The 17,364-nt window shown below is 35.6% G+C and overlaps 1 protein-coding gene and 1 long non-coding RNA gene across 2 annotated transcripts in view; one reads left to right on the top strand and one right to left on the bottom strand.

Moving 5' to 3' along the window:
- The window catches only part of NXPH1 (neurexophilin 1), a 132,520-nt gene extending 116,782 nt beyond the window's left edge, over positions 1 to 15,738 (top strand). The window contains exon 2 of the mRNA XM_042817564.1: positions 14,977 to 15,738. Within this exon, the coding sequence (XP_042673498.1) occupies positions 14,977 to 15,738 (762 nt within the window). The remainder of the gene's footprint in view (positions 1 to 14,976) is intronic.
- LOC122159739 overlaps positions 1 to 17,364 on the bottom strand; it is a 55,824-nt gene that overhangs the window by 12,758 nt on the left and 25,702 nt on the right. The window contains exon 4 of the long non-coding RNA XR_006168602.1: positions 6,279 to 6,450. This is a non-coding gene — a long non-coding RNA (uncharacterized LOC122159739). The remainder of the gene's footprint in view (positions 1 to 6,278; positions 6,451 to 17,364) is intronic.

The following is a 17,364-nucleotide window of genomic DNA, read 5'->3' as shown; positions in this document are numbered from 1 at the left end:
AACAATAGGAGGGCTGGGAATGGTTCAAAAGTTCTAAGTCTTTTCATGGCTCTTGAAGCGTTTTTTTGGTTCTCTGAAGGGCCTGACTGAGATTGATGCGTGATTTTGTGTATAAAATTTTGAAAAATACTAGCTGATGAAATATTGCCAATAAAACACAAACCACAAAATTTTCTCAGTCATCTTTTGGTTTTAGATACTCATATGTGTCTCTTGCCAAGATTTTTAGGGTGAAAAATGAGGATTTTTTTTCTTTTCTAGGCTTTAATTGTCAAAATTATTAATTTTAAAGTAGTTTGTATTACACATGCAGGCATGCCACAGTATTACCAAGACATCATGAAAGGGATAATATTTTTGTTTCTGACAAAAATTAGTTGCCTATTTCAGTAAGTTGATACTCAGTGGACTACTCAGCAAACACATGGAACTGATTAAGGCTTCAGTCATGTATGTGTAGTACTAGAATAGCCCCACTGAAGTATAGTCAGCTCACAGTATAACCTGCTTTTATTTGCACACAGGTAAACCTTGCTCTCTATTTGTCCATTGATGTGTACACAGAGTATCTGGTAGCCCAATCAAACTGGGAAGTATGTTTTAATATGTCCCTCTGTGTGAACTACTAGCATCTGCTGTAGTTCTTGCCCAATTCCAACTGGCCAGAACTTGGTTTAAAGAGAAAATGAATCACTCCAGTGAAAACATACAATTACTGTAATACTGTATTCACCTTGGAAAATATGCAGTGAATGACAGTGTAGGAAATGAGGGCTTTGTCAAAGCAGCATAAAAAAAAACAAAAAAAACCCAGTGCAAACCACATTCTCCTAGTTTAAGCTTTGCAAGACAGCCTACCTGCTTTACAACTAAAATACCTGTTGCTTGGGTGCTGAGTGCAAGGTAGATCTTACTGCTTCTTTGCTTTTCTTTTCTCAGTTAGTAATTGTTAGTCTAAAATATAATTGAATGTAAATTTGAAAATAACCAAGAAAAAAAGATTAGATTTGGTGATAAAGAAACTTTGAGCTAATCATATTCAGAATGAAGCCTCAAAGAAATGCTCTTCCTACTATAGCTTGAAATTTGAGGAGGGGAAAGCCTTTTGTTCGTCTTTTTGCTGTATGATCCTTTCTTATAATGAAATTCACTGCAAAGTGAATCTCAGTTTATTTGGAATTGTATTACCATCTGGGGGAAGATTTTGATACAAGCCAAAACTAACAGATTTCCACCTGGCTCCTTAAGAATTCCAATTGCCAGGAACTGGCCATTTCTTTGAAGCAGCCTGACTGTATAGTTGCATGAGTCTGCAAGATCTTCTTGGCTGCAAGATCTTCTTGGCTGGAGCTACTTTTTGATTAATGTAGAATCACTAAGAGCCCAGCATATTTTCTTAATATTTCTAGTTAGACAGTTTCATCTATACTTCATCTGAAAAACTATGGCCAAATCTGTAATTAGCATTGGCAAGTCTGAGCATATTCTTGATGATGTTGTTGGCTAAAACCAATGTTGAAAAGAGGGGGTCAAGCTGCATGCCTCAGGGGCTCTACAGTTACTTCAGAGACCCTCAGTGGGGGTTAACAATCAAGTTACCAGTTCAAATCCAGCAAAGGTCAACAGTGATTAACACTCTTTTGTTCTATTTGTTAGTGTGAAACAGATGTGAAATGAAGTTATGATCAAAATCCAATTCCTAGTAGATATTTTACATCATAAGCACTAAACTCGTAATGATCCCTTGCTGGCAATCTGATTAGAATGAGCAGTTAATTGAACAGACACAGAGACTGCTATGCATCCCTTACTGCTCTTCCCTGTAACGAAAAGTACGCTCATTTTTGGACTGAAGGACATGATGGAAAATTGCTTTTCCTGCCTGAATCCTTTATACTCAGTAGATACATTTGTAAATTTTTTTATCCTTGGTGATATCAAATTATATTTTTGACTACAAGTACTGTTAAAACTGTTTTAAGTGATTTGATTGTAACTTAGAAATGAAGCATTTGGTAATTTTAAATATGTATGGGCAGAACCTCAGTTGGATTAATCAGGCATGGACCTACTGAAAAATCAGTTAAGTGGAAGTCAGTGATGTTGGCAAAGGATCTGCTTCTGCATTACACAAAGTACACGACAATGCTTGAAAAGGCATGGGTAATTTTAGACAAAAGTATGCCATAGCTGAATTATTTGCATACACGTGTGTGTTTTCTCTCTAGAACCTCACAGTCACTGCCCTTCTCCTACTTCCTGGGCGCCAAACACATTTGGGGGCTAAGGATGAAGGGATTAGACCTTTGACTTGGAGTTTAGTCTTCAGATATTTGGTTATATTTACTACCATGATACAGATACTGTAAATTACAAAGCCTGATCTTATACTATCCTGCAACTAGTGAGTGACTGAATAGATTTTTTTGTTTGTTTGCTTTTTTTGTAAACATGATGTCTCTTAGACCAAATCTCTGTTTACATTGTGCTCCATAGAAAATATTATTCTGAAATTACTGGAACAATTTATTATATTAGTTCATCCAGTATATTACTGGATTCTACTATTTCATAAACTTATTTTACAAAGAATATCTGTAAGATAAGGGCTCAAAAAAATTCATTGATTGGATATAATCTTGTAACAAGTACAAATTGGACTTTTCTTGCTGTCTGACATTCTCATGTCTTAGTTATTTATATGGTAAAGTAAGGAAAGCCGTTAAAAAGCAACTATCCTTTTAAGTTGAGTAAGATTTTAATGGTTTTCAGAAAGTTTATGGGAATTATATTATTAGATTTCAAGTAAATTTTTAAAAGTAGAAAATGTTATTCATTATGCAGTTTAGAAATTACCAAGAGGCGCTATTGACTCATAGCTGTACGATGAAGGGGGAATTGGTGAATTCACACTTTCAAGGATGGATTATATATATATATAATATACATATAATATATATATGTATATATTTTATATATATATATATAATAAATATAATATATATTTATATATAAATATATAATATATATTATAAAGGTAATTTATATAAATATATTTATATATATACATATAATTATCTTTATTATATAGATAGATAGATAGGTAGATAAAATTACCTTTACTATAACTCTTTTCAAAGCAACAAGTCATACATGTTACACAACAGAGATATCCTTGCCTGTGGAGAATATTAGGAGCTCTTAGTGCCCTATGAGTGGATTTCAGTTCCTTTGATCATATGGACTTACTGAGTACAGTAAAATCTCCTCTGAGATGTCTTTGTTTCCCAGAATTTGTATCCTTTTCAAAACAGCTAGTGGCATTCTATGTCTCTGCTGGTGATTGAAATGAACATTTTTGGGACATCTTGGATATGACATTCAAAGTAAAAGAGAGATTTGTACAAACTCTTAACTTTGTAGTTGAACTGTGACATCACAAATATTTTTTCTTTTTTTTCTTGCCTTGACAAATTCTATTTCTATGATAAAGCTGTCTAGGGCAGGGACTGTATATTTTTGCAGTTTTTAGTACGTCCTAACCCTGACGAAAGGATGGACCATGAGCACTGCAGTAATAGTAATCATATATAACACTAATAGTGGATTTTGAAATGATGTCTATTCTGCAAATGCATTTCAAATAAACACAAGGAAAGGTGTAGTTTACTCCCTGAAGAATAGAACTGCCAGGCATTTAAATTTAAATTAAATGCTTTTATGAGTTCATTGAATGTTATTTAGCAAGTATAGTATAGCAAAAGCATGTTACCTATTGCCTTAGAATGAGGTTTTTATTGCTTCTTCATAGTTATCTTTTGTACCGGTATTTGGCAGGTAAGAAATGAAATTTACTTGCTAAGGTTAAATTGTTTTGTGCTGTTGTTGAGCCACACAGATACAGAAATACAATGATGGAAGAAATGTATTTGCTTCTGGGGAGGGGGCAGATGTTTATGCATAGTAGTCTTGACCTCCCTTTAAAGAAATATTTATTCTCTGAAAGTCGAAGATATTATGAGCCACTCCACTGAAAACCAGTTCAAACAGGAGATGGTACAAATGGAACTATAGACAGAATTGGCCCAAACAATTCAGTGTGGTCAAGACAGTGACACTCAGAACGATCTGAGGCCAAAGCACAATGGACTCCAAGATGAAGGATCTCTCAAACTTGATATGAGAAGTTCCTTCTTCTCTATCTATTTCTAGAACCCCCACATTTCCTGATTCATGCTGATTTGGAATCAATAATGTCTGATTTTTTCCTGAATCCTGAGTTTGTTATATTTTAGTGTTTGCAGTACTAGAGGGGAGCTTACAAGCAGGAGGGAGGCTGACTTTTTAGGTAATCTAATACTATTAGTGACAAGAATGGGGAATGGCATTAAAGTAGAAGAGGGGAGATTTATGTTATGTGTTAGGGAATAATTCTTTACTCAGAGTGGGGTGAGGCACTGGCACGGGCTGCCCTGAGAATTTGTAGGTGCCCCATCCTTGAAGTCATTCAAGACTAGGTTGGATTGGGCCCTGGGCAGTCTGATCAGGGGAGTGCCAACACTGCCCGTAGTATGGGATCGAAACTAGATGATCTTTAAGGTCACTTCCAACATAAGACATTGTATGATTCTCTACAGAGGTGCTGTTGATTAAATACTCCAATCCACACATATAAGGATTCCAGCCTTATTTTCCAGATTCCACCTTTTTCTCTAATTCTCAAAAACTTCTGAGTACCACACATATTGGAAGTTCACTGTTTTCTAAATCCATTTTGATAGACCAGTTGAATTTTTTACATAACTGAGAAGGCACTGTGATACAAGGTCAGAATAATAAATTTTATACTTTTATTCTTTATGTAGGAAATGTAATATGGTGCCATCACTACTTTATTACTCTGCAGTCATTCTGTTAACTATTCAACTTAAAATATTTCAGCCATCAGCATTTGGAGAAAGTTCACAGGTTTTGGGCTGTCCATAGTAATTTGCCTTAAAAAACTACATTTCTTCTAGTCACCCTTCCTGGAAATGCAGTTATGGATCAAGACACTGGAGTAGTTGAAGTGAGCTGAGGAGATGCTAGTCTGAGAATGCATTCAATTACCTCTAGTATAACAAATGCTTTAGGGCTTATGTATTTCTATTTGGAAGCTATGTTTATATTTTCTGCTAACTGGAATAGTTTGGTTCTTTTCTGTGAAAGACTATGAAAGTGTCTCTGAAGGGTTTATGAAACTTGGACTCAAGTTTTGATTAAAAAAAAGTTTCTCTGTTCTTTGAAGGTGCTAGGCAGAGATCAGCAAGCATAAAATAATCCCAAAGATATCAGCCTAGCAGACCTTGAACTATCTGTATTCAACTTGCTTTGGTACATTTTAATGTGAATTTAAAACTATGTATCAGAACTACTCCATGTTATAGGAGATTACTTGTGGTCCTCCAAAGGCAAATTCATAGGAATGCTTATTATCTTAAAAATCAATGTGCTGAAATGCTGTTCATTCTTCTTATGCTTTTCATTTTTGGTATGAAGAACTTAGCAATGAATAACCTCCTTCAACTTATATGTGAATGCCCAAAAGACTTGTAACTCATCTCAATTTAAATTAATGACCTTAGTGATGGTACTAGCAATTGGACCAAGGCTCTCATGAGCCAGATATTTGCATATGGAATTTGATTAATCCGTTGGCTATTAATTTTCGCTTTTAATTAGCTATGATGCTATTGTAGGAAGAAAATACAAGATAACTATTAGGCACAGAAAATGTTGATTTTTCTGTTGGGTATTCTGTTTTGTTTTGACTATGCTAGGTTCCTTCACAGCATCTGCTTTGATCAACTCAGAAATATATACCATAAACCTAAAAACTAGTCCGCAGAAATTCAGGGATCATACTACCAAGGAATACTTAACTAAATAAATATATGTAATTTACAAATGTAGAGAGATTCGTATATGGTATCCTCTTCTAGTAGTCTGTAACTTTATTCCTCTTAATGGAATAATAGTTATTGCATGATATCTCTGTTCACAGTTACAGAAAGGCCAACAATGTATATAAAATGAAGTAGTATTTGTCTGAGGCTGTTTGATCTTCCTACATCCCAGATGATCAAATGTGCACTGGTGGTTGAGTCCTGTTCAGATTTAGATCAAGAGCAAATTTTGCCATTTCCATATGTCTTCAACATTTCTGCCATCTGGGAACACTGCAACAGTTTTGCTCATCAACTTCTGGGAAAGCAGGGCCCATCACATATAGTGCTTACCTGGGAAAACAAGTGCCATCACTCCTAACATCTCTCCCTTCATCCTTCTTCAACACAGCTTTTATTGCAGAACATCATGACATCGTGTGGTATGGAATATCCCTTTAGTTAGCTGGGTTGAGCTGTCCTGGTTATGCCTCCTCCCATCTCCTTGTGCATCCACTGCTCCTCACTGTCAGAGCACCATGAGAAGGAAGAGTACTTCAGGCTGTGTAAACACTGCTGTGGTGTATTGTGTGTGATAACTATTTTCACCAGCCCCCCTTTCCCTCCCTCCCACCAAAACAGAGAATCATATGAGCCTCTACAAAGAAAATTATCTCAACCAAAACCATGATACCACTATAAAGTACTGGGATATCTTCCATTTAACTAGTGTAGAACATGCTACAGTCTTTTTTATCCTCTTCAGAAGGTATGTGTAACCATACGAAGTAGACATTTTCTTTAGTGTGCTATCTGTGAAGAAAAATACAGGGCAAATTTTGATTAAAATGTTGCTCTGTGGCCTTTCAAATAAAATCTAATTTTATTTAATATTACTTTATACATGTATGCAGAAAATGGCATACCAATATTAATAAAAGAGGCTTACAGGAATGTGGAAAGAGAGAAATACATCCTTGACAAAATTTATTTACCTACCTAGACTTTCATTTCAAAGTTAGCAGCACTGTACAATACTGGGATAATACAAGGGTCATAAAATTCTGTTAGACATTTTTAACCCACTTTAATTTATTCCAAGGAAGTTTAATCTCCTGCTGAACAGAGCTGGCTGAATTTTCAAAAGCCATAATCCACTGAAGTAAAAAATCCTTAATGACAACACAGGCAGCAAGCTTCAACAGTTTAGTTTAAATTCTTTCTAAAAATGTAAAATGTAGTGCAAGAGTTAATAGGATATTTCATACAGATATATTTCAATCATTTTCCAAATCTTTATAAGTTCACTTGCATCTCTACCATTAGAAATATTTGGAGAGAATTCCAGCACTTCTATGGCAGAAAGCAGAAAGCTGTAGAATTGTGATGAGAAGAATTTCACACTGTATTGTAACTCAGCTGGTCCTTCAGTTCACAGGCTGTTATATGTGGCAGTGTAATGTTTTCTAAGTAGATAGAGAAATGATGTTGAACAGCATCAATTCTACCTTAATTATATTACTAGTCAAGAAAATGAAAACAAACTACATAATGCCACACTATATTCATTCTTCTGCTCCTCTAGGAGTTTTATAATTAACTTCAGTGGTGGGTCAGGATTGACTAATAAATTGAGCAGAGACAGTTCATAAATTTTCATGTATTCTAGAATCACAGTTACAAAGTGTATTTATATAGTCCATTTTCTACCATCTTTGGAGCTACCCAGTTCTTGAAATACCTTTAAATGAAGCAACACTTCCTTTTCTTGACCTGGAAGCATAGTGCCATGCTTTCTTTTATAGCTCTGGTTGGCCTGATCTCATCCATGTACTGAGCTTCTGCCTGAACTATACTGAAAAAATACAGATGCTATGCTAGATTTTGTTGTGGCCTTCTGGACAAGAATTTAGGTGGCATCATGCTGATGTTCTCAAGCTCTTAGATTAATTTCAATAGCAATCTCTTCCTTTTTTTTTTTTTTTCCTTTTTCCAGGAGACACTTTTTGAAGAAAAACAATGAGATCCCTTCTCTGAAAGACAACAGAGACAGCAGTTCTTTTTTTTTGCCTCTGCTTTCTAGATAAAGGTAGAATGTTTCTTAGAGCTGATATCTCATGACTTCCTTGTATGGATGTGTGGTTTTGATTCCTGGTTCAAAGTGCCCAGCCTTTCTCCAGGCACTTAGAGGAGTCTGGGTGTTTAACTTCAAGTCATTTTTCCACTCTGGTAGCTTGTGAAAGGAAAAAGAAAATCATTACAAATAATTTACAATGAGCTGTGCTGCCACAGCTGAAAGGACAATACTCAGGTAGAGAAAAGCAGAGAAAATTGAGAAAGAAAAAACGTCAGAGCAGTGCTGCTGGAAGAAATATCCCCATAATCATAGACTGTCTGACAGATTTTGGGTGCCTATATGTCTCTTTAGAAGGCTAAATACTCTTTGAACGCTCAAGTATTAAACATTTTGTTCTAATCACTAGTTAACAAAACAGGCTCAAGGAAGGTTATTTTTCAGACTGTAAACACTTGTGAAAATGATTTGTATGATCAAAGATCAAACAAAATCCCAAAGATAACAAAATAGTACAAAACTATACTCTCATAGAAAGGAAAGCCCTCTGTAGGAAATTTCTTAGATCTAAAAGTATGAGCAATACTACAAAGTATTCAAGTGGAATAATGGAAGTGTTCAAGCCCAGTGTAGGTAGGAGGTAGATGGTAGTGGGAGGTATCCCTGACCATGGCAAGGGATCCATGTAGTCCCTTCTGATCCAAACAATTATATCACACTGTGGCTCTATGATTCTAAGACTACACTACTTGTACAAACAACACAGCACTAGCTTCAGCACACTTACAGTATTGGTTATGGTAGACTTTGGTGTGATTATAGTCTTGTGGAAATGGTTTTGATAGAGCAAACTTGTCCAGCTTCTAGCCTGCAATATTTGTGCTCCCTCCACAGTATTCTCTCAACGGCAATTTCATAAGTGATAGGCACTGTAGGAGTACAAGATGATGAGCATTTATTCAGTCCTTGATGGTCCATCAATAGCTAATTGAGATAGATCATGTAGTTCATTTGTTTCTCACGTTATTAGCTGTGGAATAAGCCTAGAAGAGTTGTTGTATCTACCACCTAAATCCCATGCAAGTGAGGTGGTGAGCGAGATGATTCCCACTCTAAATCGTGAGCTGGTCTGACACAGGATATGTTCTGACTCCTTTAAAAGTGGTGGCAGTCTGCCACTTTCCTTCTTCAGTCGGTTTCTTAACATTCACAGAGCTTTTGGCAACAGCCACAGGCAATACGAATTCAAAGGATAGTAAATAAGATTAAAACAAAATTTGATGTGTAATTCTAAAGTATTCTTACTGGAAACCAACCTCTGAATATGTTGTATCATCTTTGCATTCTGAGAAGATTATTTGAAACTAACTAGTTTTTCATACTTACGGATAATAGGCTACTAACATTGTGTTTATAATAAACAATACAATTACTAAGAATTGTAATACACCTAAATAAAGAAGTGTACCTATTGATATATCAGAGCCTTTGGATATGAATTTTGTAACTACCCTTTGATTCTTAGCCAGGTCCAAATCAGATATCAACAGACACAAGCACTCTAATTTAAATTTCTATTAAATTTCACTGAATTCATATTAGCTGCCGGTCTTGGATAATCTCTATTGTGCAAAATATTAAAAAAGCTCAAATTTTCCTTCAAATAAAAGCCATTTGGAACAAACAGTATAGCTTAAAAATTAAAACGAATTTAAATAGCACAAAGGAAATCTTAATGAAACTTAAAATCTATGCAAGAACTGCAGTGTATGTTAAATTCTATTTCACAGCTAAAAGACAATGGAAAATATTTTACATTCCCTATGGTTTCTGTGCAACATAAATATTGTTTTTTACACATAATTGAAGTGAATGATCCCAAATCAGTATTTTACATAATATTGTAGAAAACTTCAGGTGCTTCATTTAAAATGATAAGTAATGAAAGAAGGTCACCAATGGAATTCTCTGGGGCTCTGTGCAAGGACCTCTGTTCAACATATTTATAAATGGCCTCTGGCTGCTGTTGGAGGCCAGAGTTTTTGGCTTGATCCCACATAACCATTTTTGTGTTCTCATTTGAGTAAATTAGGATTTACTGTCTCATTTTTCACGTTCATCTGAGCTTGATGATGCTTTGATTTAAAAAGAAAAAAATCTAAATACTTATTCTTTGCTGGTCAAACAGAAAAATGTTGTATAAGTTTGACACACAGATTTCTGCTTATGTGAGGTAGAAACTTGAGAGATTTTCTGCATTTGCCCTCTTCTCACATATCAATTTATAGCAGCCACAATTCCTTCACTGAGTCTATCTTCCAGTTATGTCCATAAGTACTGTTCCATCGGCTGGGATATTTGACAGAGGAAAGAAAATTCTAAGTTCTTGTGTACAGAGAGTACACAAACAGTGCTGCCAAATTGCTACAGAGCTATGCCAACAAAAATGATTTCAGTTTTGATTAGTTGTTTACCTGAAGAGAGAGATTTTGTACCTTGAGTATTAGATTGTTGTTTACATTTTCATTTGCCCTCAAGTAGTCATATATTCAGAGAAACAAATACATAATTTCTAAGCCAATACTGTAATTACAGATAATGAACTGTATTAGAGAAAAGTGAGAAATCAAGATACTGTGTATCTCTTTGAATGACTCAGATAAATTTGAGATTTAATCTTAATATTGATACTACTATGGTTGATTTTGCCCTGAAATGAGAATAGAGCCTAACTCACCACTTAAGACCCTGACGACTTCCTGACATACTTTCCAACTTTGTTTTCTTTGTTTCAAATGTTCAGGTTTGATCTGACTGAGCATTCAGAATTCAATGCCTTAAAAAGGATTCCAAGGTTTTTGAGACAAATCCTACCTATCCCTTAGGAAGTCCTAAATGAACTGCAGATATTCACTAAAACACATCTAATGAAGCTAAACATCATCATGAAAATTTCTTCATCCTCAGAAAGAAGGATATAGAATGAAAAGAAAATTCTGTTTTAATGGAGCAAAAAGCTGCATTACAGATCAGTTCCTACGTCTTTTATTAATTGTGCTTTGATGTATTGTGTCCAGGGAAACTGCTGTCTATATTTCTGCCTAAAAAAATAGAAAGAAATGGAATAGCTGTTTGTCATTATTCATTGAAAAAGGTTCCAGGCAGTCTGGTCCCTGTACCTTTTTTATATCAGTAAGCTTTACTAGGTAGTGGAGAGTTGTATTTTCCATTAAAGATACAAGTCTGGAAGCAAAGGTCAATTTGTTATACTTACTGAGCTGCTTTTCCAGTAACATTTGTTGTAATGGCTAAGCTTTCCTAAATCTTTTTTCTCCTTACTATTTTTCTATACAGACACTACTGACATCATAATTATTCACTTCTAGCTACGTAGTCACAGGAAATTCATCTCCTCAGCCCTTTTGCAACATTGATTTATTGCACTGTACTTGGCAAAATTTTTTGTTGTTTCTTGTATACTCTACTGTTCCTCCATTACAGTAAAGCTTAAAGCTACCAGTGAAGACGGGCTATCATAGAAAGCTCTGTATATACATACAATGAAAAACAAGCCTGGACCATGATCACTTCAGCCAACAGAAGCTGAAATAGGTCTTATTTTTGTGGAGTGAAGTAGACATAAATCTGTTCCTGTCATCTCTATAAATTTTTATTATGTAAATATAGAGAAAAATGCTCATTCTCGTCCCTAATGTATAGACTTCAACTGTCCCAGTGAATTCTTACTGAAATTTGTTACTGAAAAAAAGATAAATAATGAAGGGGAATGCATTGCAGTCTGTGAGTGGCTGTGGTTTTGGAAGAGAAGGCAACTCGTTTTATGTTGAATTACTTGTTAACGGACAGTATGCACGTTTCTGGATTATATGCACATACAGTCAAAGAAGAAGGAAAAAGCCAGGATGGAATTTTGTCTACTTTGGGGTATAACCTTCAATTAGTCATTTAAAATTGGATCTTTTTTCAGGTTTTGCTAAAATGAGTCTGTGTTTCAGTAAGCTGGTTTTCACAGTGCTAAGTGCAAAATCACATGGATTTTATGATCTTTCCTGTATTATTTCAAACTTATGGTTGGAAAGAAGAGAGACAGAAGAAAATTGTGGATTAGCTCATGTGAAAATAACTGCTGCACTTGCAGAAATTCTATTACACAGAAGTGCTCTGTATTATTGGGTGTGCCAGTCTCCGAGGATACATTTAGCTGCTCTTCATAGCACATAGTGCACTAACAGTACATGAAAAGGTACTTGGCTGGAAAATGTTAGTGAAGAGCTATGAATTCTAGAACTTTTTTATTAACAACTGTGGATTGTTTCTCGAGTACTCGCACAAACACTTGACTAGGGAGGGCAGGTTCAGGCCTTTAGTCATGAATGTAGTCAGTTACCCACAATGAAAATTGCAGAGGTCTCAGGGCTGACTGCGTGACTAGAAGCCTTTCAGACGTTACTAAATAAATGACAGTAACAATCAGTTGTATTTATTAGGTCAAGTATGAAGCTGTTGAACATACATGGGATCTGAATCATTCATTTCCATGAAATATACTGGCTTTCAAAAATGTACTTGTATTGGATCAGTCAGCAATTATATATATAAAAAAAATACTTGCTTCCCTTTGTTGTTCAGTTTTAGCTGGAAAAAAAAAAAAAAAAGACCTTATTTTTAAATAGTTTTTATTCCATTACATCTTGTTACATGGAACTTGCTGCATAATCCTATGAAATGTAAATTATTGGAGGCAGAAAGGCAAACAAAGGAAATGCAAGCTCCAAGGAAAGAAAAATATAGTGTCGGTAATCTGTGTCCTACCTACAGATTGTAGGTAGACTAGCTCTTCTAACTACCTGCTTAGATTCATAACAGGTTGACAGATTCATGCTGGACAGGCACATTTTTCCTTTTAGCCACATATCTCCCCTTATTTTGCACGCCTTCCACATATGCCACTATAAAATTATATTCTGAGTCTCATTCGCTCTCTCTGTGACATGTTCATTGCTGCTTCATTAACCAGTGCACCATCAGTGCATTTCATTACAGCTTCTCTCCTGGCTCACTGTGTTGATTCTAAGATGCAGCTAGAAAGTGGCTATCAAAATGCTAGGCTGTGTTTATCCTTCTTTCATTTCAAAAGAGGAAAAAGTCATCCCTTTGGCAAGATCTTAAATAAAACCCATATTTTAGCTATTACTTCTACTCACTCCTCTCACTGGAATTGCACTGGGAAGCTGTAGTATGGGATGTGACAGAACAGTTTACCTATTTGTTTACTGTAAAGGCTGTGGACATACCTCCTATCCGAGGATACAAAGGCTTCTTAGTCTGCTTTTATGTATATGTCTTCAACTGGTCTTGAAAGTGTATTTAAGCTAATGAAAGCATTTTCAATTCCATTATTGTTAGGAAATGAAAAGGTCAAGCTGTGATAGACATTGTCCATGTCATATACCTACAGTTATAGCAGTAGAGAGGGGTCATGGTTTAAATATTAGCCAATTTTCAATATATTTCCTTAGTTGGGAATATACTCAATTCTATTTTAAGTAAAAAGAAAGATGTAACTGAAAATATAAAGGCACAATGTAACTCAGTGCCGGAACACAGAGTTATAAACCAGGCATTTTCAGAATGAATTATGTAGTCATGAAAAGGGAAATAAGAAACTCAATGGCTTCTTCATGTAAGTTCAAACACTAAAAAAAATGTGGTAGTGTGCCTGGTCTAAGCTTTTAAAGAAATGAGTCTAAGGGTGTTGTAGATGCCTCCTGTTTTCTTGCTGTCCCCTGCTCATTCCAGCCCTTCCTGCTCTCCATAACTGCTGTGAGTTAGACAGCTGCGAGGCTGCTTCTCTTCTTGGTTTTCCACACAATTAAAGCAAAGAGAAAATAAATAAATAAATAAATAAATAAATGCTCCAACACTGAATTCTGTGAAAACCTATCTCCGAAATTTATGATTTTTAGGAACATGGTCTACAGTTTTTTCTCCCTCCTTTTTTTTTTTTTTTTTTTTTTTTTTTTTAAATTTAAATGTGCTCTGTACAATTGTTAAAAATTATTACTTTCAAATAAGTAGCCATATTTTTTCTTGAAATTGCACATATGACTCTCCGTCTCGCACAGACCGCTCTGGTTCATGGAGAAAGATGTGAGGAAACAGGAGTGAGGAAGGGAGAAATGCATGTCAGACTTCATACAGATAAGGCAAATCAGTAGCTGATCTAGAAAGGGAGCAAAAGAGCGTGACTCCTCTTGCATTAACTGGGGTATAACTCACAGTAGATTTATTGCTGTTGAAGAAACTTGTTAAAACTTACATTATTCTATTATTTATACTGTAGTTGTTACTGAAGGTCTTAGTCAAGACTGCAGACTAATGTCTTTTTTACAAAAGGAGTAGGGAAATTAGGTTGCTACTGTCAGATTTGTAGTGACATGAACTTTGAGCATGGTCAAATTGGCATCAAGACAACACCCTAACAGTGAACTCAAGGGGCAGTAAAGATAAATGAATGTGCCTCAGATGGGTGAAAAAACAGCTACTGTGAGGAGAAAACATTAAAATAAAAGTACTTGACTCTGAGGTGAGAAATGGTCACCAAAAGCAGGATGACACAGCTGTGTACCTTAGTTTTTGCAAACTTCATTCCTTACTCATCAATTATAGGCATCATGAAGACATAGCTTGTATGCCGAAGAATTAAATGAATGGTCAGAATTAATTCTGAAGGCAAAAGATTGACAAAAGAGAATTAAATAACAACTACTTGGAAAGAAGAAGAAAATAGACAGTTATGTTTTGTTCTACTTGAGTACAGAGAATGTAGTTTTTTCTCCCCAAAAATAGTTCTTTATGATTTTGAAATCTGCTCATTTTCCCAGGTGGAAATGGTGGGTTTTGTATTATATATCTTAATGTCTTCTTTCTTTTTTCTTTTCCTTCATTCTTTTTCAGGTTACCTGTGCAAATTTAACAAATGGAGGTAAATCAGAACTTCTTAAATCAGGAAGCTCCAAATCCACACTAAAGCACATATGGACAGAAAGTAGCAAAGACTTGTCCATCAGCCGACTGCTGTCACAGACTTTTCGTGGAAAGGAGAACGATACAGATTTGGACCTGCGATATGATGCCCCAGAAACTTATACTGAGCAAGATCTCTGGGACTGGCTGAGGAACTCCACAGACCTACAAGAGCCTCGGCCCAGGGCAAAGAGACGGCCTATTGTCAAGACTGGGAAATTTAAGAAAATGTTTGGCTGGGGCGATTTTCATTCCAACATCAAGACTGTGAAGCTAAATCTGTTAATAACAGGGAAAATCGTTGACCATGGCAATGGGACGTTTAGCGTTTACTTCAGGCATAACTCCACTGGTCAAGGGAATGTATCTGTGAGCCTAGTGCCCCCTACAAAAATAGTGGAATTTGACTTGGCACAACAGACAGTGATTGATGCCAAAGATTCCAAGTCCTTTAACTGTCGAATCGAGTACGAAAAGGTTGACAAGGCTACCAAGAACACACTCTGCAACTATGACCCTTCAAAAACCTGTTATCAGGAGCAGACCCAGAGCCATGTGTCATGGCTCTGCTCCAAGCCCTTTAAAGTAATCTGTATTTACATTTCCTTTTATAGTACAGATTATAAACTAGTACAGAAGGTGTGTCCTGATTACAACTACCACAGTGACACACCCTACTTCCCCTCAGGGTGAGGATAAACACGTGTCTGAGACTGAAGCCTGGGGAATAAAGGAATTCGTATGACAGGGCTGTAACCTCAAGGAGGAAAGCCACATCTATTGCCTGGAATGTGTCTACCTGCTGCTGATGTCATATGGCTGCAAATATGTTAGTGGAAAACAATATAATGTCATTTTTGCCCAGTCAGCACCATGTATTAATCTAGTTGTAAATCACTATGGATTTGAAATAAAATCATAACCACAGAGACACACACTCTTCAGCTCATATCTATTGAGATTCCTGTTAAGAGAGATTTTCATTGTCTGATAACTAAAGTTTTGGGATAAACTATTATCAAGCAAAATGGATTAACTAGACAGAGAACAGTTTCTTATACAGTGTGGTGGAAATCTCTTTGAAAGTCCTTTTAGTGTATACCAATAATCCCCACTCATGCATTCTACTGCTTGGAGTAGCTGTACCAGTAAATAATACTGTAGGGCTTAATACTTGTTAAAATGGGAGAAAAATGTGTGTCTAGAGTTTATTCCTTGCTATATGAACACAGCAAAGCATAGTGACTTTTTCCAGCATACAGTAGGCACATTCAAGGTGGTGTTAGGTGGCTCTTTTTCCATGGAGTGAGCCTGTTACCAGTAAAGATGGGCAAACATTTGGAATTTACATGTGGGCAGACGTTCTGGTTTTATGTTTCTCTGACTCTTTAAGCTCTGATTCTTTAAACCTGGTTGAGTTTAGTAAGCAAAGCTATTTTAAAACCCTCCAGATGATCTTTAGGAAGGAAAATGCCTCATGGAGGACATGTAAGTTATAAGTGGCTGTCTTATCTTTATTACAAAATATTGTAACAAATTCAATATCCTAGTCTTGATTTGTATGAATGGTTTGTATTGTACATAATTTAACCAGTGTTATTTGAGCTGCTTATTAATATTAACTTGTAATTGTCTCTCTGCTTGTTATTGGTTGAAAACAATCAAGGAATTGAGGAATCCATTTTATCAATGTAGCTGTAAACTCATTAAAAGACAGAACTATGTACAAAGCATTTATTCAGCTAAAGTATTGTTGAAAGCTATACATATAAACATTACAGTTTGTCTGTACTTAGATATTTTATTTCCAAACAAAAAAATGAGCTGTACATAAAAATAAAAGAAATCTTAAAGTTGAGTTTCAATATGTACTGTGTAGATGGTAGTTTAAATGGTTCGGAAAAGTGGGTAAAGTTCCAAATCTGACACAGTTTTCAATCTTACCTCTTTGCATATGTACATATATTTATAAATTTGCGTGTGGGCATGTTTGTGTGTGTATATATACGTGTGTGCATAAGAGTACGTGTAAATACTTGTAGACATGTATGGAGAACATATAAAAACTTCTCAGGCCCGATTCTTAGCAAGAAAATGTCATTACTACGAAGGGTGTTGATAACTTGAGTGGAAGACCCCGTTCAGATGAATTACAAAATTCAGGATTTGTTTGAAATGATTCATCAGTGTTTAGAAGTGGGGAAACATGATGCCACACTGTTTCAGGCCTGCCATTGCCTTAATTCTAGCCTCCTCTGAGGCACTGATTTCTCTTTATGGAATTAAGAGATCCCTGTATATGGATTAGGGAATTTTCTT

Source organism: Centrocercus urophasianus, unplaced genomic scaffold, assembly GCF_019232065.1.
Source record: "Centrocercus urophasianus isolate 14NV4802_14NV808 unplaced genomic scaffold, USGS_Curo_1.0 seq_16, whole genome shotgun sequence".
NCBI classification, from domain to species: Eukaryota; Metazoa; Chordata; class Aves; order Galliformes; family Phasianidae; genus Centrocercus; species Centrocercus urophasianus.
Note: the sequence above shows the minus strand (reverse complement) of the source record. Positions and strands in the feature narration are given on the sequence as shown.